At 37.6% G+C, this 25,870-nt stretch overlaps 3 protein-coding genes across 4 annotated transcripts in view; 2 read left to right on the forward strand and 1 right to left on the reverse strand.

Annotated features, from left to right (window-relative positions):
* PKL (chromatin remodeling factor CHD3 (PICKLE)) overlaps positions 1-25,870 on the reverse strand; it is a 94,280-nt gene that overhangs the window by 25,511 nt on the left and 42,899 nt on the right. The gene's annotated exons all lie outside the window — the stretch shown is intronic.
* On the forward strand, positions 8,271-10,376 carry LOC147852625 (pentatricopeptide repeat-containing protein At3g57430, chloroplastic-like). Its single transcript, XM_087333269.1, has one exon. It carries the CDS (start codon positions 8,271-8,273, stop codon positions 10,374-10,376), a length of 2,106 nt encoding a protein of 701 aa, XP_087189395.1.
* Positions 13,059-19,394, forward strand: SUA (suppressor of abi3-5). Of its 2 annotated transcripts, XM_087333330.1 has the most exons (15): positions 13,059-13,148; positions 14,154-14,316; positions 14,548-14,591; positions 14,716-15,544; positions 15,618-15,689; positions 15,768-15,860; positions 15,933-16,012; positions 16,547-16,682; positions 16,771-16,950; positions 17,044-17,112; positions 17,193-17,363; positions 17,447-17,606; positions 17,694-18,512; positions 18,603-18,799; positions 18,992-19,394. In XM_087333330.1, the coding sequence occupies exons 2-15, from the start codon at positions 14,257-14,259 to the stop codon at positions 19,175-19,177; spliced, it is 3,096 nt and encodes a 1,031-aa protein (XP_087189456.1). In that variant the 5' UTR covers positions 13,059-13,148; positions 14,154-14,256; the 3' UTR covers positions 19,178-19,394. The 2 variants fall into 2 exon arrangements, with proteins under 2 accessions (XP_087189456.1, XP_087189457.1); XM_087333331.1 differs by lacking the exon at positions 13,059-13,148 and having other exon boundaries at positions 14,160-14,314.

Raw genomic sequence — 25,870 nt, forward strand, 5'->3', positions numbered from 1 at the left:
GAACAATGTCAATGGAATTACTTATTAGATTTCACGAAGGTCCAAATTCATTATGAACGCCATTAATCAAGTATTATAATGTGACAATTGACTTCGTGAATGGGGCTTTGGGCATTAATAGCTGGTACATCCCGAATTAGAGTCCATCTATGTTTTTGTGACATCACCGCCGCCCCCAATACATTCATGAAATACAAATTCCTAACTTTATCCTTATGGATGGTCTGAGATTGACAGAGATCAAGATACATGTGGTAATCAATTCTCTACATCGACTAAAAAATCAAAGAAGTGCCAGTGATAAGTTTGATTGTAGTTATTTTACTAGTTTTAAAAATCTTAGTCCCCATTGTAGTTTTATGAATCATGGCCCATAAGATTTCAATGGTTTTCTCTATGAAGGTTCTGCATCAAGGGACAAAAAGAGGAAATATGTAAACCTTACCATCAATCAAGTATCAAGAGTTCAAATATGTTTTCAACAATGGGAAGGTTAGAACAATCCTAAGCATTATTTGTAGTATGCATACATTGCTTGTCATCTAAGAGTCTCCTGGTTTGCGTGAGCGGGACCACTAAACCTTCTTCAATTTCATATGGGCAATGAGTGGAAGGTTGTATTTCCACTCATCACATAGTGGACATTTTTAGGACATACAAATGCCTTTGGTCTCTCAACATGATACATGGTTTGTTTTTTTGTTTTTTTCTTAGACTCAAAACTTTTATGGCTAATCATTGTTTATTAATATTCGTGATTACACTAATTAATGTCCATGTGAATGAAGGAGGAGAATATATACATATATGTGATGTTTTCTACATGGTTATCTTTTCTACTTTTAAAGCACGTGGTTTGCCCATGTTCCACACTTTCATTTCACAACTATGCTTATTTTCCCACTTATTAGAATGTCAAATAAAGAAATATTACTACTAGCAACTCCCCAGAGTTTTTTATTCTTTTTCAAATAAGATAAAATCTCTAAAGCAATATTTCCCACCAATAAACTTGATGGGAAATTGGAATAATAAATCTTCTACTGCTCTCCCACTAAGGAACTTTATTGGTAAAATTTGGTTGCATATTCACAAATAAGTGCACATTGTAAAGGCGATCTCACCTCAACAACTTTTTTCATCATGAACTTTCATGGTTGCGTTGCTTGAATGATTTGCCTTTCGTAGCAATAGTGGGAAAACCACAATGTTCAAACAATAGTATACCTAGTGTTCAGGGAACCCAATCTTAATCAAACCCTTGTGATGTATGTATGTGTCCATTTAATGGATTCAAGGGGAAAATATGTAACGATTTGTCAGGATTGGAACCGGCCACAACCGGTTGCTCGTACGTATGTTTGGGTGCAAAAACAAAAATGACAGTGCACCAACAACAAGAAACAAAAAATTCAAAGACACAAAAAACACCAGATGTTTTACGTGGAAAACCCGAAAGGGAAAAACCATGGGGGTTCACAAACCCCAAGAAACAAATCACTATAAGATACTGAGAGGGGTACAAGGAGACTCAGTGGCAACAACCTCGAGCTCGTCTTCGTCTAATTGATGGCGACAAAGTTACTACTCTCACTCTTTCTCTCTCTCTCCACTATTGTCTAGTTATAGAGGCAACTACTCACTGCAACTTGATACAACTATAATGATTATCACCACTTATCCAACCACTTGCCCTAAGTCTATATATACACATACAACATTTATGGCTATTTACAAATACAGCCTCTGAATCGGCTATTAAATCGATTTTCGGTTTTTGATTTTGGCCTCGGCCGATGCCCAATGATTCCATCCTATTCGGTTCAAAAACTTCCCATCCAGAGGGACTTGTTTTCCCAACACAATTTTAGGTCTCATAGACGATCAAACATAATAATTACTTGTAGTCCACGATATTGTGGTTGCATTATTGTTCAAAAAGCACAATGTGGAAGGATTTGCCCCTGTGAAACAAACAAACAAATTTAGACATCATTGCAAGTTCTACTTAACACTTGCAGCTTATGGATTCATGAGCTCCAAATTTCACTAAAAATATAATTTGCACATCATTTGTAATCAAGTTGTTGCTTGTACGAGGTTGTTGCGAACATTCCAATGCATGCATTATGTGACAATGTAGATGCAAATAAATGACTAATGGTTGTTGATTTTCCCTATATATTCTTCATCATGTCTTTAGGAGGTGGAGATGTGTATTAGGTGAGGTGTATTGATTTTATGGATTGCGTATGTCCTTTTTTTTTGCAAGTTTGATATTTGTTAAGAACATACCCCACTCCCTCTCACTCTTATGAACATATTATATGAAATGTTTTTATTTGACTTACTAACATTTGCTTCAAAATCGACCTACTTGGGCAATTGACTGCAGGGTTTGTAGACTCAAGTCATAATCAATATTATCACAAAAGTAATATGCAAGAGTAACTATCGCTTCGGAATTTACCAGTTTGTCTTCAGAAAAGGGCTAGTTATAATCTGTAGGTGTCTCTTGGTCCACTACTTGTAAAAGTCACAAGATTGAGAGGATTCCACATTATTGATCAATAGCTTTCTAGAAGATTCCAATAGGTTTTTCAATTTCTATACATATGTGTGACATACCATAAATAGAATTGACATTTACAACAATGGTTCTAATTCATCGTTTTCCTAAAAAGTATTTAACAAGCAAGATCATTGACTACAAAGAAATGGTTGAAAAATGATTTAAAAACCTCCCCAAACTTCTAATATATAAGATCTTATTCGAGTCCAAGGTGAGTGCGTTGATAGAACTAACGTACCATGTTTTCAAAATCTATAAATATGCGGGACTTACCAAAAATAGGATTGACTTTTACAATAATGGTTCTCATTCATCATTTTCCCAAAAAGTATCTAACAAGCAAGATTTAAACAATAAGGTTGAAAAATGATTTAAAAATCTCGGCACACTCCTACGATAATGCTATTTTTTTCTTGTAAAAGTTGGGTGTAGGAGAGAATTAAGTTTGCATAACCTCAAAATAAAACATGTTTCTTAAGGTTGGAAATCACAATTTCATGTTTACCCATGGCAAGACAAGTTGGATCCGTCACAACAAGCCTTCGAGCTCGATTTCGTGAAGTAGTTATGATACTGGTTGATTGTACATATTTTGACGTTATGATTTATGTATTGATACATGAATGACATTTATAATTACTTATGAATAAAAAGGGGGTTTTGTTTTTAATGTTTACGTAGAATATAGATATCCCCATGTACAAGTAAATGATGACATGTCCAAATAAATCATATTTGGCAAAAACATAGAGGAGCAACTTCTCTTCCATCCTTGTTCCATCACCAACATTGTTGAATTCATGGTTGATAGATTGTTGTCAAAGAAAAATACCTCAAAGCCAATCCAATCTATGAAGAAGAAATCCATAATCCACATGGGTAGTTTGTTGTCTTGAGAATCAATGGGAAGGATATGAAAGACACGAGCGGGAATATAGGGATCTTGAAGTTTGAACAAGTGAAGATTGATTTGGGGTGGAATTGTCAATGGATGTTTGTGAGAATCAAGTGAGTAATTTGGCAAACTGTCGCGCTCGTGGTGTTTTTTCTCGTCTTAGATCGCATGCATGCACTTTTAATATATGTCTGTGTATTGATACATACAAGGTGCGTATTTCTAGTATCTTTTAGTTTGTAAGTGTGTCTAAGTACACGCTTTTGGTTTATTAAATGTGTGTGTATGTGTGCAAACTCATGTGTAATAGTGTATGTGCATGTTTATATTTGAGAATTATGTGTTCTGGAATGTGTAAATATGTACGTGTAAGTGTTTATGGATATGTGTGTGTGTGTGTGTGGATGTATGTAAGTGTCATGCGAAAAAATGTGTATCAAATTTCTCTCTTTTTTTCTTCGTAAAGGAATGTTTGTTATTAAAACAAGATCATAATACAACCCTTGCTATCTTCACTACTTCATAAATAGAGATAGTGCAAGGGAAACCCTCTCAAGTGTTGTAAAACTAGATGACATAAGTCCATCTCCTCTAGGGGACAACATCCCCAACAACATAGCTGTGAAGATTGTCAAATCAACTTCCCTTTCATCTTACGGAGTTGTTGTATTACAGAAAAAATTTATATATTTTCTGCACTCGGGAGGCCTCCAATTAAACAAATTCAAACATTGTTGCCAAGAAAGCCCCAATTGTTGGACCATAATAGATTATGAGCATTTAAATGGATGGGTATTATTAATAACATGCCACCACGAAGCTATAATTCTCATTTTCCCATGGTATATACCAACCTTTTCCACAAATTAACTAATTATTTCGGCCCAAGGTTGGGTACCTATGCACATACCTTTCAAAAGATTGAATCTTTGAGTTACCATATGATCTTCTAAATTTAGTAAAGCAGCTCCCCTAACTGTTTTGGGGTACATATATTGTTCCATGATACCCAACTCATATCAAGGTTTGTTTCCTTTTTCCATAGTATATATTTAAGTGAACGAGCTAAACGATCAAGTGATTTCTTTGTCCACAATAATAATGACAAAAAATACAAAATTATTGGAATCATTATAACTTGTACCACTTTGAGACGACTGCTAAAGTACCATGCTTGAGACTTCCAGTACATAAATGTGTCCAAAATGGTTCCCAATATCCAATTCAAACATTGTGATGATGAGATATCAACACCAATATGGTAACCTAAGTGTCGACACACATTCCTTGGATCTAATATTTGGCCACCCCATCCAAGATCAACCATATCACTCTTAGTGCATCTAATGAGCATCAACTTCCGCATATTTATATGTAATCCCGATGCCCATGTGAACACATTCCACACCTCCATGGCATTCGCTATATTATCAGGTGCCGCTTTTGAGAAATAAAAATGAATCATCAACCAATGCTTGGGATGTCAATTATTTCCCTGATGGTAAAGCTAATCCAACTATTTGCCCACAGGTTGCCAACTCATGCATCCTCACCATTGTTGGGTGTGTAGCAATTGCAAATAATAATGGACTCAATGGGCATCCTTGTCTAAGTGATATTTTCAATGGTATCGCCTTAGTAACTCCACCATTTAACATAACGTGTGATACTGCACCGAATCCCAACAACAACGATATTCAAGACATCCTTTCCCCAAAACCTATATGAGACATAAGTTGAGTAATAAAAGACCAACTTACATGATCATATGCCATCTCGATGTCTAGTTGTATCATTACAATTTGTTGTTTGGATTCCTTTGCATAATCCACTACCATTTGCACATTCAAAATATTATGCAGGATGTCCCTTCCCTCAATAAACCCATATTGCATTGGATCGACCACAAACAACAATACCTTTTGAAGTCTATTTGCAATTACTTTGGCAAAAATCTTATACATCCCACCCATTAATAATATCGGTCTCCATCGACCAAAAGACATAAGAGATACAACTTTTGGTATATGTTTGACAAGACCAACTTTCAATGAATCAGACATTTTACCAGAACTCCACACTTCTTGGAATATCAATGTTAGAGGAGAGGGCCTTTGAGTTATGGTACAAAGGCTTTAAAAAACTCATTCATAATGTCATCCCAACCCAAACTTTTATCAAGTGCAAGATGTGACAATACAAATTCCATCTCCTCCTCCAGTGCAATCATGACATGTTGCCCACCACTTGCCTTGATTGAGTTAAATAACATCGATCACGCTTGCGTTATGCCATCATTTAAAGTACATTCTTGCCCAAAAAGATTCATGAAATTTTTAACACAGTTATCAATAATCACTTATGGGTTTGTATTCAAAGTTCCATCAATCTCTACACTTGCCACCTTCATTCTAGCATGAGATGCATGCAACCCATGGTAAAACTTATGTGAATTACAATTGTGATCATGTACTACAAACCTACACCCATGATTGTTGATAACTACAAACCTAGAGCGATTATAGCTTGTCACAATGTCTCTTGAATATCCAACAACGCATCATCAAATGTATTTTTTACCAATAATGCATTATATTTGTCTAGAAAGTGTTGTAGTAAACTCATCATTTGTTTAGGATAGATGCTTGATAAATTCCAGAATATCATGTAAATCGTTGATTATTGGAAAGACAAATATCCCATGAAGAAACAATGTGGACGTTGACTTGTCTTGTAAACTCCCCCACCAATTGTTTAAATCTATCATGCCCAAGAAAAGATGAATTAAATCGCAATTGTTGTCTTTCTAATAAAGATAATAAAACCGTCCACATTTTGATGTGTCCATTCCAAAACTATCAGGAAGTGATCAGATGATCCAATCCCCCTATATACTTGCATAGTCAAAAACTCTAACAAAAATGTATCATCGAGCATAATATAAATGTGATCCAGTCTACTCCATGTTGATCCAATCCCCCTATACACTTGCATAGTCAAAAACTCTGGCAAAAATGTATCATCATGCATAATATAAATGCGATTGAAATGTATAACCAACATCATTTCCATTGATCCAAGTCCATGGAGCATACCTTAAGACATGCATCATAAACAAATCCCATACCTCTTGTTCGGGAGCATCCATCAAGCCATGCATCGAAGTAGATTGGCCCACCTCAGAACATTTATTAAAATCACCTAACAAAAAACCTGATCTTCTGTGACGTAAAACCTAATTTAAACATCTCCAAAGATCCATATGTTGTCTTGCAACATTCAATCCATAAATACCAACCACCGAAATATGTTTCCCATCATAATTAACTTCAACCACTAAGAATTGACCATTTACATCTCTTTGAACCATTGTTGATTGCAAACTATCCCTTATAATAAGCATTACACCTGAATAAGGCCCCCCATTGACTCCATTATAAAAAACATGACATTGCTTATGATGAAAAGAAGACCCAAACTTAGCATGTTCCTTATGTTCTACTACATATAATATATTCCATTGACTATTAAAAATACTTTTCCACATACCATACTGCTTGGATGGAGAACAAATTCCCCACACATTCCATGTGACTATCTTCATCACTCACTAATTATGTTGCTTCTTGGCCCGTTCATGTTCCCGTTGTGCCAATATCTTTGGTATATTACCGAAATAATCACTTAAGATTGCAAATGCATTTTGCACATATGTTCGATGAATATTGGTGGATACCATTGTACCCCATGAATTATTTATTTTCCAATTTTGTTTTTCTAATAGTAATTTGATTTTACCGTTCTTATCAAACCTAAGGTTGAAAGGTTTTGTCCCTTGATTAGATTGTTTATACTGTGACCCTTGCCACGGTTTTGACCTTCCTTTCAATTGATCATAATTATGTGCATGTGATGACCCCACAGGATTCCTAGAGGAACTACCCCTCTCTTGCCCATGATGTTCATACACTTTGTCTTTTTGGTTCCTTGAATGATTTACCTTAGAGGCAACCTTAATCCACCTCTCTCTCTCTCTCTCTCTCTCTATATATATATATATATATATATATTATATACAGATATATATACACGTGTTTGTTTGTGGTTGAATACACATTTTTCTTTGATAATTGGGGTGAGGTGGGTAGACTTTAGAAATCAAATTATATCTATTCGACGTTGAGCCTATCATCAAGTGAAGGGTTGGCAACGAGGAGGTTTGTTGTGAGCCTCCTCATCAATTTTAAAGAACAATGAATGGTGCATGGGTTGTTGTAGATGATGGCACATGGCATAAGGGTTGTTGCATGACGAGAAACAATCCAATTAGCATACGCTTAATCTAAGGCGTGAAACATCAAGAACCTCTAGGGATCAAACCATAGTCTCGGAGATTAAGATGAAATATCGCACATGAAGAATTGTAGGGATCACATGGTGATGTTAGCGATTAAATTGAATTGACACCAAAAGGTTAGATGGGATCATCCTCCCTCAAGGTTCGAGACAACAAAATTTGATGTCAAGATTTCAAGTAGCAAATTAATGGATAGGAGAGGAAGCTTTTTGTTGGTAGTGGTGACGCGAGTAATGCTCTAAGTTCTAACAATAGAACAAAAATTTGATGTGTCCTTCAGTCCTACGTTTTTGTATTGGATTGTTCGTGTCGAAGGCCGAGGCCGGCAAACGAGCCCATGGTAGTATAAATTATAATGACATTGTCTTCTTGTACGTGTGAAAGATTTAGCAGAGTTTCATTAATCAAGTGAAAATGGCCATGCCAATGGCTATGACGATGGTGAGATGACCAAGACTCTTACTAACCATCGCACCGATGGTTGCTACAGCCTTGGGTTCATCTTCGAACAGCTGAAGAATGCATTGAGAGATATATCGGTGGCGAAGGATGAAAAGCTGTCTGTATGGACAGAACACCAAAAGAAGAAGAAAGAAAGCAACAAGCTTCCATGCCATAAAAAACGAGAAGAAAGCTTCGTTGGGCTTGTAGCCTTACTAAAGGAGTGTGCAAAGAACAAAGATTTGCAGAGGGGTTATAGGGCTCATGCTGAGATTTCTAAGAGCGGTAAGTTTAAGAACAATCCATATATAGCCAATACTTTAATTAGCATGTATGCCAAATGTGGGGATATTAAGAAAGCAAAAGAAGTGCTTTTTAGTCATCCATCTAGAAATGTGGTGTCTTGGTCAGCCCTTATTGCTGGATATGCCCAAGAAGGATTATATTTAGAAGCTCTCCAATGTGTCGAGGAAATGGAATTAGAAGGTATTTCTCCGGATGAGATCACATTTACTTGCATTTTGAGAGCATGCGGAAATGCCAAAGCCATAGAGAAAGGAGAGAAGATCCATGAAGCGATAGTGAGAAGAGGTTTGCTCTTGCAGAAGAATGTTGTTCTCAGCACTGCTTTGGTCGATATGTATGGGAAATGTAGTACGTTTTCAAGAGCATGGGAAGTGATTGAAGAGCTTTTGGTTCGAAATGTTGTCACCTGGTCAGCACTTATATCTGGATATGTCCAACACGGACATGGTGAGAAAGCTTTGCATTGCTATGAACTAATGCAATTGGAAGGCATACATCCCAACTCGGTGACTTTCATTTGCGTATTACAAGCATGTGGTGGGATTCGTAGTATTGAGAAGGGGAAAGACATTCATAGGAAGATTGTCAGGGAAGGATGGATTGAGAAAGATGCCGTTCTTGGAACTGCGTTGGTTGATATGTATGTTAAATGTGGAGCTCTCTCAAAGGCTCGTCTTGTGCTTGAGAATCTTCCTTTTCGATCCATTGCCACTTGGTCAGCTATGATTGGAGGATATGCAAAACATGAACTAGGTGAAGATGCATTGGATTGTTTTGATAAAATGCAACTCGAGGGCAGTGATCCAAATGTAGTTACCTTTACTTGCGTAATAAAAGCTTGTGGAACTATAGGAGAAGTTGAAAAAGGTGAAAAAATACACAATGAGATTGTTAGAAAAGGTTACCTTGAAAACAATATTGTTTTGGGCACTGCTTTGGTGGATATGTATGCTAGATGTGGTTACATTGAAAAAGCGGCACAAGTGCACGATGAGCTTAGTGTCCGAGATATTGTATGTTGGAATACACTCATTGCTGCGTATGCTCAACAAGGAAAAGAGGAGGATGCATTGATATGTCTGAATAAGTTGCAACATGATGGCCTCTCTCCAGATGCAGTCACTTTAGCTTGCATCTTGAAAGCTTGTGGCCACATGGGAGCATCCGAGAAAGGTGCACAAATTCATGACAAGGTTATTAGACAAGAACTGCAGGGAAGAGAAGAAACTGCACTTACCACGGCTTTAGTGCATATGTACGCTAAATGTGGGGCAATTGAAAAAGCAAGGGAATTGCTAGATAGGCTTCATGTTAAGAATGTTTTCTTGTGGTCTTCGCTCATTTCTGGATATGCTCAACAAGGACAAGCTCAAGAAGCTTTGAGTTGTTTCAAACAGATGCAGTTCGAGGGATTTTTACCAAATTCAATTATATTTGGATGTGTGCTTAATGCATGTAGTCATTCAGGTCTAGTGGATGAGGGTGAAATGCATTTTACCGATATGAGGATGAAATATGGAATTGAACCCGACTTAGAGCATTATACATGTATGGTTGATTTATTTGGTCGAGCTGGCCGCTTTGATAAAGCAATGGCAATAATTGAGAAAATGCCATTGTATGATTATCGTCCAACATGGTCGGCTCTATTGAATGCTTGTCATCAATGGGGAAATGTGAGACTTGGGAGATTGGCCTTCAAGCATGCCATGCAAATAGATAGTGGGCATATTCCTGCTTATGTTTGTATGTCTAACATTTATGCAGCTTGTGGTATTAGGGATGGCATTGAAATGATTGGTTGAAGAGTGATATGGATGTGAAGGAAATAATTGCTCATTTGCATTTCGTCGAGGAGATAAATCACGCACAAAGTGATCATGTACATGCAACTGCTCACTAAAGCATACCTCAAAGCATACCTAGTAGCATTGCCAAAGTTCCATGTGATGCAAATGATTATTATTTGGTGATATGGATGTGAAGGAAAATAATCGCTCATTTGCATTTCGTCGAGGAGATAAAGCATGCACAAAGTGATCATGTACATGCAACTGCTCACTAAAGCATACCTCAAAGCATACCTAGTAGCATTGCCAAAGTTCCATGTGATGCAAATGATTATTATTTGGTGAATGTAATGATTTGGATGGAAGATCAATATTAAAATAACAAATATGCTTCTGCGTGTGCTTGTATTGGTGATATTTACGCATCGTCTATCCTTAAAAGTGACAGGGTGATGCTCCAAGCAAGCTTGGGCTTTGAGAATTGGAAAAGGCAAGCTACAGGTTGTATATACCTACAAGCTATAAATTGAAGCAGCTCAAAGTGATCATCATGTCTCTGCATTTTCCCATAAAAAGTATACCAGTAGCCATACTATTGGAAGTTGCTTTCACCCATGAGTCATGACATGCAATATTTATTGTTGCACCATTTCTTAGAGTGAAAATGAGAAAAGTATGGTAAGGAAATGCAAGAAACAGACGACCAGAATGTGTAAAATAGGAAGGAAATGTAAACTGATCAAATGCAAGTCCGATAAATTATCTGAAGGATATGATAAAGTTAAACGCAAGTTGAAACAAGGTGGCTTCACATAGCCTTCATTATGGTAGTTTGGGTGATTGAAATTGGGAAATAGACCTTTTGCTGCAAAGGTTTGGCAGTTGGTTGTGGACACGTGTTTCATCGATGATGAGTGATGGCCCTTAAAACCTAGAATTCAAGTTTTACCTCTCGGTTCAAAATTGGGACTAACAGAAAGTATGCTCAATGTAAGGTGCTCCACAATGTATGTATTGTTCTCACATGCAAAGAAAGTATCTTTTTGCCTTTCAAGTAGTATTTATAATTTTCCATGTTCATGGCTAATGCATTATCATAAATTGTATTGTTATGCATATTGCTAAATTTAATTTTGTTTTCTCAACTGTTGGTGCTCCATACCTTGAAAAAATTGATTAATAAGCATTTCTGGTTGTCAAACTTCTTCCAACAAATCTTGTTTCATGCTAACCCTTATCCCTTTAGAATAGATGCATTTTCCATCCAGAAATTCAATTACGTATTTTGCCATCAATGTCTACTTGATAAGCTGTATGACATATGCCTAGTGTGCAGAAGTCTTTCCATTTTGCTACTCGATCAATTCATCTTTACATTCAAATGTTCAAGCTAAAATTTCTTCAATTGAAGAACTTTCAATGTTTATCACTATGATGCACAATGGTATTCATGATAGATCTATCACCATTTTCACTAATGTTAGTTGATACTTGCGACAATTGCACAAATTTGTAATCTGATCTCTAAGCCACCTATCCTATTATAAGTTTAAAGGATTCACTGAAAATGTGTGATTGTAATTGCGTAATGGTAAACAAGGAGATCCACACCTTCGTAGGTTGTATTCATTGACATGGAATGAAAGCTTGAGCAAACACATGGTGAAGACGAAAATGTAATTATATTCAATGATCAACAAAATTCTATAAATTTTACATAGCAAAATGATTCTAATCGGTCCCATTGTGAAAGAGGAAAATTGATTGTTGTATTAGTATGTATGTGAATTCCAAAGAAGTCATTGTCTTTGAACTCATAAACAAATGAGAAACGAGATTGTGTAAGGTCGTGGATTAACACATTGGATCTTGAATCCAATGGATGCGTGTTCAAATGCCATCGTCAACATTGTGTAGAATGCATGAATTTTATGTGATGGTTTGCAATGTGTGTGTGTACAATCCACCAGTCCTTTAACATACATACAAATTTGGTGGTAAGTTATGTTTGCTATCACTGTAATATACATATTGAATACATGTGTGGGTGTGGGTATATATGCCATAATGGTTGTGGTGGTTGCTCAATGTGTTTATATATTGGTTGTGTACATTTTGTGGGTTGTGAAAGTTGTGTTGCCTAAGTGCAATCATCAATTGCAAGTGTCAAGCCTATCGCGAGGATTGAAATTGAGTTCATTCAACTTTATGACTAGGGAGAGAGATTGATCTTATTAACGCCTTCAATGCCAAATGCGAGGTGTGAGACCAAAGCGAAACATTTTGTCACGTGGTCCATGTGGAGATGGCAAGCGACCGACTCTCGATGTTAAAGACTTATTGGTACCGAATGTTGCGATCGAAGGAAGGGCATCTGCAATAGAGCGTGCCGATTCCTTAGAAGCCTCCGACCGTATTCAAGTTAGATAGAACATGCATGATGATGCTAAAGCTCCCAACACAACGATATGGGATGTGTACTGGGACATGCACAATTCGACGGTTTTGTTGTTCTTGGTACAACATGATGTATATGTAGTATGTACATATATGAATATGATAGATAGATGGAGAGAGAGAGAGAGAGAGAGAGAGAGGTAACTTTGGGATTAGGTCTGGTACCTCCTTTCCCCTGCTGCCCAATTTCTTTAAAACTACCATATACTACAATGTATCTCTCTATATACACATAATTTTGAGAGAGAGAGAGAGAGTATCAGGACAAATTCGCGGATCAGAACAGAACAGAACAGAACAGAACAGAACAGAGCAACCCCTTCCCTTCCTGTAAGTTCGTTTTTTGTTCGCCTATCTGCTTTTTGCTTCCGTTTTCGCAAGTCTTCTTTCCTCCTCCTCCTCCTCCTCCTTATCTTCTTCTTCTTTCCCTCTTACATCCATTAATACCCTTTGCAGAAATTAATGTTTCCCCCACCCCCCTTTCCTCCCTCTGGATCGTGTTTGTGATTTTGTAATGGTGTGATTATTCTGTAACCCTAAAATTTGTCCCTTTTCCTAGTTGAATTAGTTTTTCCTTTTCTCGCTGTAAAACGTGTTCCTTTTTTCTGCTTTAGCACCAGCCCCTAATTATCTTAAGAAACTATGAAGATCGTTTCCGGAACATTTCATCCGCCCAGGAATCTCTTTTAATATTCTAGTACTCTTTTGTTTTCTCGATCAATGTTTTACGTTAATTAACACTGCAATTTTCAAGACAAACGTATTCACAAGTCTGCCTAGTTTGGTTTTCATGCAAGAAATAGAAGGAACGCTTATATATGCTGTATGTCTTGCAAGAGGCCCTTTTAGATGTGGAATATATGTCCTTCAAGAGGCACTTAAATATATGATATTTGTCTTAGATGGGTTACTCTGTAATGGGATATATGTCTTACAACATGCATTTAAACTTCTGATGCATGTTATGTGTCTTACAGGGGGCCTTGAGATATGCAATATGTATTACAAAAGGCACTTAAGTGTGCACTTAGATAGGGGTACATGTCTTTACTATAGGCACTTAGGTATGGATCAAGTAATTTCTTGGATATAAGGTCGATCAAATATATCACTTAAAAACAAGTACACACTGAAACAAAAGGGATCATAATAGGCTTCCCAAATCTGTAGATTATGGTGCGAAAAGTTAAGTTTCATGGCTTTCTGATCTATCAAGATTGTCACTAGAAAACAAATGCCAATTGAATTGAAAGGTGATCAGAATCAGCTTCGTTAATTAGCATATTGAGATTATGATGTAATATTTTAGCTCTGTTTTTTGCTCGTAAATTTCAGGACAGAAGATCAGGCGTACTAATCAATCATTTGGGGACTGAGAGAATTGAACTGATCATCATAGATCACGGACAAAATAAACATCTAGAATCTGATTGGTGCAATGGATTCGGGGCGGTATAATATCCCACCACAAACACAACCAAGATGGGATGATAACAGTGTATGGCACATTCAAAAATCAGATGTGGTTTCATCCTTACTTATTTACAGGATGTTGATGCCTCTTGTTTCCATGTTTAATGGGTCATATATGATTCTACACATATACACATATCCTCTCATATATGGCAAAAACAAGAAACAAAAGCCAGGGTTATGGATATGGCATTTTACACACATGTCAGGCATGCTCACATATTGCTGACTACGCCTTCTTCTTTTGGATGCACAGGCGGCATTGGCGAGCTTTAATTCTTCAAGGGATCAAGAATTCAGGTATATGTTTTCTATTGAATGTAAGGTCCTGTTTTCAATCCTGTTTTCTATTGAATGTAAGGTGCTTCTGTGAAATTTGTCTCCTTCATGAGTATAAGCTTATCGTATTATGTTTTGTGAACAGAATCAATGGAGGTTATGGAGGCAGAGGATTCTCTGATGTCAAATATGCAGGGGAAGGATTTCCACTATCTCCACCCATGATGGGTTTGCTTCCACAAGCAAGGAAACCAGATAGAGATGCTGAATATGGTGTTGTGAGAAGACATGAAAAGGTCAGCTACGATCGTAACATCAGAGATGCTGACAAATTAAGAGATGCAGATTGTTTCGGGAATGTCGATCACTTCCGAGGCTTCAATAAATACTGTGATCATGATCGTTTTCATCATGATGATAGCTTTAGAGACTATGCTGGGAATGCAAAAGGTGTTTTTTCCGACAGATATGAAGCTGAGGAGTATGATCAAAGGACACAAGGACATACTCAAAACAGTAGGGAGTTAGGTAGAGAATATCCACGAAATGCAAGCCATGATGGAGACAGTAGTCAGAGGAAGCGTACGAGAATGCAAAAGTATATGGACGGTGACAGAGAAAGATATAGAAGTAGTGAGAGAGACAGGAGCTCTGAAAGAGATAGACATAGTGATTACTCAGGTTTGTCGTCACGGTCTTACTCTCGGTCTCGGTCTCGTTCACGTTCACGTTCATGTTCGCGATCTCGATCTCGTAGCTATGATGATCGGAACAGAAGGTCATACTCTCCTCGAAGGTCTCATTCATCTCAAGATTCTCAGTCCCCTTGGAGATCTCGCAGCCCAAGAAGGTCATATTCTCGTTCACGAAGAAGTCGTAGTCGGAGCAGGAGGGAAGGTAGCATTGGCGATACTCATTATGATTCTCGGAAGAGAGAACGAGATGAGAGGCGATACAGCGAACGGTCTCGAGCGGTATGCTTTGTCTGTTATTTGTTGTGTTATTGTTACATAAAGATATGTGTTACAATTCCTGTGCTTTATTCAGGCTCCCTCAGCAACACTTGTTGTGAGAGGATTATCTCAGAAAACAGGTGAAGATGACTTATACAGGGCACTGGTGAGCCACATATCCACTCAGTTTCTTTATTTTTGCAGCACTTGAGATCATATATGCTCATTCGTTTGTTTTTTGTAGGCTGAATGGGGCCCCTTAAGGCATGTTCGAGTAATTAAAGAACGGAACTCTGGAATTTCGCGAGGTTTTGCATTCATAGATTTTCCGTCTGTGGTGAGTGCATGGAACTCATAACACCAACACTATATATTTTGTGAAAACTGACTCATTTTATGCATTTACCAGGATTCTGCAAAAAAGATGATGGAAGTTTTGCATGAAGATGGCTTAGTTCTCGATGGGCGGCGTGTATATTTTGAATATAGGTTTACTTTCTTTACTTTCTTCACACAGGCTAAATCTTTTAAAGTTCAGTCTTCAGTTCTAAGCACAACATTTCCAGATGCTAGGAAGTGTTGTTGTATGTATGTACAGATACTGGCCTTGAGGCATTTGAGCGTGTGCTTTATGTAGGATAAAGTTTGGAAGTTCCATTCTAACCACAAATGCCCGTAGATATTGACCTAAATAACCTAGATAGTAGGAGGCTATGTGGCATGTTTATATAAACAGATACTGGAATTGATGGACAGCAGTGTGTATGTATTGTTTGTCTCTGTAACTTGGTAACTTGGAAGTCTTTGGATAGGTTCAACTTAACATGACATAGTCTCTGTAGGTTTGGATATGCAAGGAAGTTGTTAAACCTTTCATACAGTCTATGAAAAGGAGCCCCATAAAGACATGTATAGCCCTATTGAAATTTGGGCCATGGGTTTTGGAGAAGAGGTTATCATCTGCCAGTGAAGCTGCTGGGGTTGCAAGAATTGCTGATGGGAATTTGATTTTGTGAGTTACAGTAGCAAGCCCACTGGAGGTGTAGGAGCTTCTCAGGGATTTGCTCCCGGTGTCTCCAGACACGGTAGTTCAGCTGTTGATTGGATGTGTACAGACTGTGGTTGTGTAAACTTTGCACGCCGCACTTCATGTTTTCAGGTACTGTTCAACATCTCTCTATTCATACCGGTATGTGATTGTTATCATCGAATCCCTTCTTAACCTGTGTTATTTATTTATTCAATAGTGCAATGAATCACGGGCTGATGATGCACCGGCTGCCGATGTTGCCCTATCGATGACTGCTTCATCTGGGAGGAAAGGGTCTGAAGGAGGACCTACACATGTCCTAGTTATTCGCGGTCTTGATGAGCATGTGAATGAGGATACATTACACTGTGAATTCTCTAAGTATGCTCCCATCAAGGTAAGTTGCTACCTTTAGTATGTATTTAGCTGTTTTAATAATTTACTTTCTTAACATGGAAATTTGACTCACTTTATTCCAATTTATTTACAGGACTTACGGCTTGTTAGAGACAAGTTCACACACGTCTCTAGGGGTTTTGCATTTGTACATTTCTTTTCGGTATGCTTCAGTTTGGCACATATTTAAGCATTATGCAATGTTCTGGATATAAGGAGCTTTAACTTCTTGAAAAATTGCAGGTCCATGATGCAGCTAAGGTTTTGGAGGCTACAAATGGGATATCTCTAGAAAAGAATGGACAATTGCTAAGAGTTGCTTTTGCCAAGAGCATTCATGGGTCAAGTTCATCTGCATCCCAAGCTAGCAGTGTTGCTGCTGCTGCGATTGAAGCTGCCACATTTGCACAGCAAGTATGAAGCTGTAAACCATGTTGTGTGGGGGTTAGTTCTTGACGATATGCTGAATATGGTTGCCTTACTGCTGTGTCTTGCAGTATGATTCTACAGTTCGCTCTCAGAAAGAGCATCTGACAGCTGGTAATGGTAGTTCTGGGAAGGTTAAAGAAGGAGCCCCTCAATCAGGATATGTCTGGGATGAGGCATCGGGTTATTACTACGATGCTGCGTCAGGATTCTACTATGATCCTAATAGAGGTAAAACAAAAGCTTTTGGTGTATAATAGGATCTTGAAAAATGTTCTTTTTCAGTGCTTTACAAGCGTTTTACATTTACAATTGCAGCGTTGTTTTATGATGGAAACAATGCGCTCTGGTACTACTACAATCAAGAAACCCAGCAGTATGTTCCTTACGTTGATGCGGATTCCAATGCAGCAACGAAAGAAGTTGAAAATGCGGCTGATGAATCAGCAACAAAAGAAGGTGAAGCTAGTGCTGTAGAAACTACTGGTGAAGAGAAAAAACCCTCTTTGGCAGAGGCTGTCCAGGCTGCTGCGATGGCTGCACAAGCTGCTGCCAAGCGAGATAAAGAAAGACTGAAAGAAAAAGAAAGGGAGACACGACAAGCATTGAAGGGCTCACTCCAAGCTAGCAAGAAGAAACTCCTCAATCTTTGGAAGTTAAGGCAAAATGAAGGACAAGGTAGTCCTGCTGGATCTGTCATTGCTTCGACAACAAATTTAGTTGTCTCACATGATCACCAACTGCATGAGAGCTTTTCACAAAGTGCAACTGCAGCTTTATCTGGCCAGGTCATTAAGAAGCCTGAACCAAAGGAACTTGGTGGAAGTTCTAGTATGGTTGATACAAAAGCTGTTGAAGAAAGCTATCGTTCTGACACCCATGGAGGTGCAAAGCAAGTGAATGATATAGGGATAACTACCCAATCATCTACTATAGAAGCAACTTCTGGAGGTATTGCGCCATTCAAGACAGATGTATCAGCAGTGGTGGGTAGCACACCCTCAGGGGCTAAGAGAAGGTTCACTGAATCCCCTCAACCAGTGTATCGAGATAGAGCTGCGGAACGAAGAAACCTTTATGGCTCTTCATCATCTACACCTCTCGATGCACTATTAGAAATGGAAAACAAGGATAAAGGTAAAACAAAAAGAGGCATCTTGGTTATCTTCATGCGAGGCTAGTCATTTCTAGTTTTTGTCTTCTAAGATGGGCAGTATTTGGATACAGGTTCTGGAGGCAGGGGATGGGATATGGATATGCCATTCCCACCAGGTGTAGGAATGAAGGGTTCAGGTTCTGCTGCTGGGTCTGTGTCTGGAGGTCCGGAACTGCAAGCTTATGAAGTAATAACTGCCAACACAGCCATTGACGAGAGGAATGTGGGCAACCGCATGCTTCGGAATATGGGCTGGCAAGAAGGATCGGTAAGTATCCGCATATCTCTCTATCTATATACACACTTGATACCTATTCCCAACTTTAGAGACATACCTAGAGATATAGAGATGTACGAAGGGACATGTCTATCCACAGAATATGCTGTGACATAGATCATAGACAGCACATATATTCAGACATACAAATATGATGGTATACTCCTCGTTCTTGATTCTTAGGGGCTTGGAAAGGATGGGAGTGGAATAGTAGAGCCAGTTCAAGCTCAATCTGGCGATGTGAGGGCAGGCCTTGGTAGTCAAGCGCAGCAACGCAAAGTGGATGCAAGGTTTGAAACTCAGCCTGGAGACAGCTATCGTGTTGTGATCCAGAAAAAAGCTCTTGCAAGGTTTCACGACATTATGTAGTGACTGTTCATTTTTTTGCGTACATGAATGATGGAAATAGAAAATGTACTCCAAAGAGGATATGTTTATATATAGCAGTGCAGCTCCCATTCATTTGATTTAATTCGAGTGGTCAATTAGTTATTTCAACTGTGTGCTTTTGTGGATTGTTTTGGCGGCCTTCTTAGTACAATCATTGTAAAATTTAATTGAAATAGATGCATCAAAATATTTTTCATTTTTATCGATGTTCGAACCATTGTGCAAACACTAAAATCTTTAGTAGAGAGTGAAATATCTATATGTTTAGTACACAGTTTTGGGGAACATGAAGTTTGTGCATACACTTCTGGGTAGGGTAGGTGCTTGCTTGATATGTGACTAGGAAAGTGATCACATTGTTAATGAAGAGTTGCATTTATCACTCAAACCTGGGTGGAATGATTGGATTTTGTTTAAAATCATGTTTACATTGAATCTTCATCGACACTAGCATAATTGGCAATCAATCCATAATCACATTTGGTCATAGTTGTCCACAACAAGTGGTGATGGGAGATGAGGGATTAGGTTAGATCATTTTATTAGAGGCCAATATTGACCCATGGGACCTACGTGCTAAAATTTTCTTGATGTGTCTCCTTCCTAAGTATGGTGTTTGCAAGTCTTATGCATCATGGGTTTACGTTTGTATGTGTGTGTGATTGGGAGAGCCTTCCTACAAGTAACATTTGCGTGGGTTGAATGAACACAATGTAGGCCCTTGATGAATGGATAGTGTTGTGTTTGATAGATTTGCGTAGGGGGAGTTGGGTCCTGATTCTCAATGAAACCTTTGACCTTCTCCTTTGTTTGGGTTGGTTTGACCATATGCCATAGTCTATGGTCTAATGTGCAATTTCACACCATTCAGTATTGATTGAGTGTATTTGATTGAATGTGGACAATAAAACATAATTCATGACTTGGTTATGGTTAGCTTGGGAGGGTGTGATCTTGAGGTTTAATCCATAGTCTTCATCTGTATCATATTTCCAATCATTATTTGGTTGGCATATGAGTTATCATACTTTGAAGTTCGTATTCATGAATTGACTCTCCATCAGAGAGGGGCCTATTACCCTATTCATGTTGCCTTTTAAGTATAGGATTTAGTGACTTTTTAGTTTCTTCTTGATCATTGAATTTTGGCCTTAGAAGATGTTAATATATCTTTCTTTCTCCCTCATTAGCTAAGCTAGAATGCTCTCCTTCTTTCCTTACCATATATTATAGCATATTTATTAGAGCTATGTTATTGTCATACATTGTCCTTCCCATGCCTTCCAACATCACATTTGCATTGGTACCAAAGGGACAAGTCTAGAGACAAGGAAAAGTGGGGCAAGAGACAAAAAGAGGTAAGAAAAAGGTGATTAAGAGAAAATAGCCATAAAACTTAATTAACCTAGTGAAAATGAGGAACCACAAGGACTAAAATATTGTTGATGAACCATAATCTCTCTTAGCTAGACTTGTGGCCACAAGAGCTTACAAAAACCCAACACAAGATTCCAATCAGAAGAATCAATGTAATTGTCTTCAATTTCGAAACATATGTAAAATGGCATTGATTGAATCACTGTAACTCTCTTCCAGTTGGAAAATACACAAGAACACTCACATGATGTCAACCTTTGCCTCTTCATGTTGAACCTAAAGGAATGTTGCCAATTATTACTCTCTAAATCAACACCTTCGTTTGAAAGACAATTAAGAATGTCAACTACATTGCAACGTTTTCCACCACCCTTGATCAGACTTGCCTATATTCCACTCCTTTTATGCTTTAGATGAGAATCCATGAAAGTGATGGTACATAATGATGATACAACATATTAGTGCTTATCATCGACCATCTTGTACCACTCTTCAAACACCAATCCAACCAAGGTTGATGATTTGTCTTCACGTGCAAACTTCCTTGTAAGAATGTAATACTTTGCAAAATCTACCAATTAAAACCATAGATTGATGGAATACATAAAAATCTTTTAGCATCATCAAACTCTTAACAACTTCTTTCTCTCTGTCTCTGCCTCTCTAACACAACTACCCTAAGGTTGAGGAACACATTGTTATAAACCCTCAGGCAAGATACCTATGCAATTATTTTTGTCGTTGCATTGTGAAAGAATGGATAATGGTTTACATCTTAGCACATAAAATATTGTAGTGTTTAGAATTGAGATAACTTGTTCAATGTGAGAACTAATGTCCATATTAAAAAGGAATTTATTTCTTGAGAATCGTTGTCGTGAAGCAATTGCTTCATGATATAAAAACAAATCACATATTATATAAAGTAACATTTGTGAGACTCAAACCTATAACCTTGGTTATGAAGCATTGAGTATAAACAGTGAAGATAAGCTCTTCTAAAAGTAGACACTTTCATCATAATTATTATCTATATATCCCATACACATTGTCTCATATGAGCAACATAGTTGTCATGCACCACACATAGTACATGTGTGCCAAGTGGCAATCACACATCACATGCACTCTCACATACATCACATGCATTCGAACACCTATATAAGGACATTCGAACACCTATATAAGGAGAAGGAACAGAAGGTATCAATCAATCAATAAGAGAAATAAATAAATAAATTCTTATGTTTTGAATTAAAGCATATAGTTATCATAAACTCTTTGCATCTTGAATCACACACTATCTCCGTCTCTTATCTATGTTCATTTGTCTACCTTTTTGTTACGAACTCTCCTCATCCATAAACCCAATGGTTTGACACACCAATCACAAGCTCTACGATGTCGTGACTACATTTTCCATGTCCAATAGATTAAAAGTTGTTAAAGAGGAGAGATGTGATCAAATTTTACTGATTTCCAAACAACCGAATACAGGTTCTTGATGTCCATCAAATGAGTTGGAAAGAGTATCTTCATATGCACATATTGGGCATTCCCAACGCATTCAATCTTTTGGTGTTACTCCCATCTCTGGATGCTAACATTTACAATCTTTGTATGGTTTGATGAATTCTTGGAAGATTGTGTGTGTGTGTGTGTGGATTGACAAAGAGGGAGGGAGGGAGATTCTTAGGAAGGAGACACGTATCGAGGACACGTGTATACTCTGGTCCCATAGGTCAAAATTGGCCTCTTTACTAACGATAAAAATTCTAATTCTAGTAATGTACTATTCAAATTTCTACTAGATCATCAAGTTATATATAAAACAATATCATGACATTAATGTCATCCACCATGGTGCAACGGTTGGACTAGAGTTTTCAACTAGATCGTATTAAAGTAAAGTGTTAGAAAATGTGATAATGGATACATTATTTATTGAATATGTTTGAATATGTATATATATATACATAGTTTATCATTTGTGTGAACGAAGGGGGAAATATTGTCAATAGTTTCACATTCAAAGACAAATTGAGAATTGAAATTTGTTCTTTTTTCCATTTAGTTTGTATGTCGGAGGGTTGGGGTTGAAGGCTTCCAATAAAATATGCAAAACCAAGATTGATTGGCTTCCAAGAAGACGTCAATGCACTCGACCATCTTGAGATGTCAAATATCGTATTTGAAATTTTGTACACAATGTAGGAAATCAAGCTAAAATAAACTATTCAATTTTGCTTCACAACATTTATGGTATTAGGATTGGATCAAAAGGATACAATCAATATTATGGTTTTCTATACATATGATGAAGGAACTACCAACCACTGTAGTATGCAAAGGAGATTTCTCAAATAGCGCACAACCAAGGGGTTTGTGTAGATAGTAGAAGCATATTGAGTATACATATTCCTAGTAATAGTATAAATAATAATGTGTGCATTAAGTATCTATGTGTATGTATGTCTATCTATCCATATGTATGTGCTTTTTAATGTATATATTTTCGTATGTGTTTTTTTATGGATTTGATTATAGTTGAAGTTCAAAAGTAAGTGGTATTTTATTAGCTCTCTACATTCATATTCATATTCCTTATTGCTTAAGCCATGCCCTCTTGTTTAAGCAAACATATACCAATACAAGTATGTAGATGGAACCATGAGTAGATGAGGGTAAATGTGTGATTGTATGTTGTGTAGATGTTTGTATTTGGGTTGGTGAGTATATATGTACATTATATGCTTAAGATATAGGCCTTGAATGAGCTTTTGTGGGTACATCTAGCATTGAAGCATAGGTAGCAATGATAGACACATAAATATGTAGTGATGTAAAGTCTATATCCAATGTCCACAAAAACAATCACTCTCTAGTCGTGTTAGCTCTGCCACTTGCATAAATGAAGCTCATATTATTTGGTTGCTTGAGTTCTAGTTTGAACATATTTACATCTCTCAACATAGTGTTCAAGAAAGTGCATCATTACATTGACATATATGCATTTGGATTGACATGTATGCACACATAATTACTCATTGTTCCAAGATATTAATTCGAAGTAAGTTTAGAGTTTACATGTTGAATGTTTGTACATGAAGCACACACATACATGTATGAGTAGGAAGATTGGGGGAAGTACATTGTGCGATTTAAACCATTGTGATTTGATTTATACCAATTTGGCTTACTACTAAATTACTAATGCAATACAACCCAACCTAAAATAATGAGTGACATATACCACACCTAGAATATAAACCAGTTATGAAATGATGGTGTATTAGGAAAATAACATGACCTGCAAAGCCCAAGAAGAGAGTTCCAAGAGAGTTTGGTGTGACATGTATCCAAGCTAGTTTAGTTTTAGGGGATGAAATTCGAAAAGGACTATGGGGTTTAAAAACTTTCTCAAAAGCATTGTTGTTAGCATATTGATGGATGTGCATGGAGTCACCCATTTGTCAACAATGTAGCATTGATTGTTCATTTACTAGGATGATCACATCAATGGATTAAAGAGGTCTATAATAACAATCAAGATTGCGAAATTGAGCATATAAGGTTGATGATCGGAGAGTGTCAAATCCTTTTGCAGACCAATGAAACTGTACTCTTGTAACATGGATTGTGCAACAGGCGAGCCTAAACATATGTTACATTGTGTTGACACTTCGTTGTCCTATCAATAGGTAGAGACCTACCATTGGATAGGAAAGAGGCGAATGGTTCAAACGGCGATTCCAAGGACACGTACATCCCAAGGACAAAGGATTTGTCTTCTAGATTACAAGCAATGTGAACTTCATGGATATGATTATCCACCCTTATATGTATAAAAGGGAACACACAAGGAATTCATTAAAGTTATGCCAATAATAAATGGAATAGATAAAGAATTATTGGTCCCAAACTCTAGAAATTGTACGTTGACATAATGTGGCTAACTTACTATAATCAATGGTGCCAAGTGGAAACTTTACATGGAAGTGATGAACTTTGATCATCACATAGGTGTGAGATGGTTTGAGTTAAGATGCGAGAGGCATCCTATTCATATGCTTTGCAAAATGTTGCGAGTGATGTGTTATCCTATCCCAAACGTATGGAGTTGATGTCATGGAAGGTAAACTATCTTCGAAGAGCTATATACCACGTAAGTTGTATTAATATCCAACGTTGACCCAAATTAGAACGGCATATAGCATGATATTTAGATACGAAAAAGAATCCAGAAAGAGCATGCTACAAGCCACTTTTCTGAGCAAATTACGACGATGTAGTTTTATAAGTTTTCCAAGAATCAAACATTGTCTCGAATTTCGAGAGGAGGCATTTCGTTTGCCAAAACTTACTTATGGACAAACCACAGCCTGCTTTTAGAGAGATCGATAGATATTATTACCTGTTGTCGAAGGTCAAAGCATGACCGATGGGCTGGAAGCAAAAACTACCATGTGTATGTTTGACACTCGTGGTTGAGAGAATACATATTCCAAGGCAAAGCACTGCAACAAAAGAAGACATATCTTTGTTTGTGACAAGCGGTAAGGTTATTGGGGTGGGCCCCCAGGGTAGACGAGAAGGGGTGTTGATGCACGAACTCCTCCCCTCCCAGACTGTCCAAATCCAAAGGACACACACAAAAGAAAGAAAACGGACCATGGAACTACTACTATTAGAGCTACATATGTTCATGGGGGATCATGGGCCATGGCAATGGTCATGACACATGACTCATGATGATGATGAAAAAAAGCCTCTCTCTCCACATGTACACACACACATGACACATACACACACAACCCCCAATTATTACAAGCAAGTTATAACGGTGACAAATAGATTGGGGGGGGCATTCAATAACCCCCCCCCCTGTCTCTCTCTCTCTCTCTCTAGACCCTCTCTATTTTCATATCTTCTCTCTAGACTCTCTCTATTTTCATATCCTCTCTCTAGACTCTCCAACCCCCCCCCCCTCCTCCTCCTCCTCCTTGTCTCTCTTTCACTTAGGGTTATCTATCATATTATTATTATTATTTACTATCATCATCATCATCATCATCATCATCATCATCATCATAGATCGATCGATAGATAGATAGATAGATTGATTGATTGATGGGTTACAGAGGAAAATCTGAAGACAGGGCAGGCAGTGTGTGTGTGTGTGTGTGATTGTGTTATATTATTAGCACAGCACACATCCTAGGCTCTAGCACAGCAATAACCACAACTAAAAAAGACCTCCACACTTTCATCCATTCAATTAACAACAATACCAAT

Source organism: Azolla caroliniana, unplaced genomic scaffold (genome assembly GCF_043228905.1).
Source record: "Azolla caroliniana isolate FFs.n. ecotype wild unplaced genomic scaffold, voAzoCaro1.0.p SCAF_17, whole genome shotgun sequence".
In the NCBI taxonomy this organism is placed as follows: domain Eukaryota; kingdom Viridiplantae; phylum Streptophyta; class Polypodiopsida; order Salviniales; family Salviniaceae; genus Azolla; species Azolla caroliniana.

Coding starts and splice junctions, on each gene's coding strand:
- LOC147852625 (XM_087333269.1), top strand. CDS start 8,271: ATGACCAAGACTCTTACTAACCATCGCACCGATGGTTGCTACAGCCTT.
- SUA (XM_087333330.1), top strand. CDS start 14,257: ATGGATTCGGGGCGGTATAATATCCCACCACAAACACAACCAAGATGG. Junction 15,545..15,617: donor ACAGCGAACGGTCTCGAGCG/GTATGCTTTGTC, acceptor TGCTTTATTCAG/GCTCCCTCAGCAACACTTGT. Junction 15,690..15,767: donor ATGACTTATACAGGGCACTG/GTGAGCCACATA, acceptor TGTTTTTTGTAG/GCTGAATGGGGCCCCTTAAG.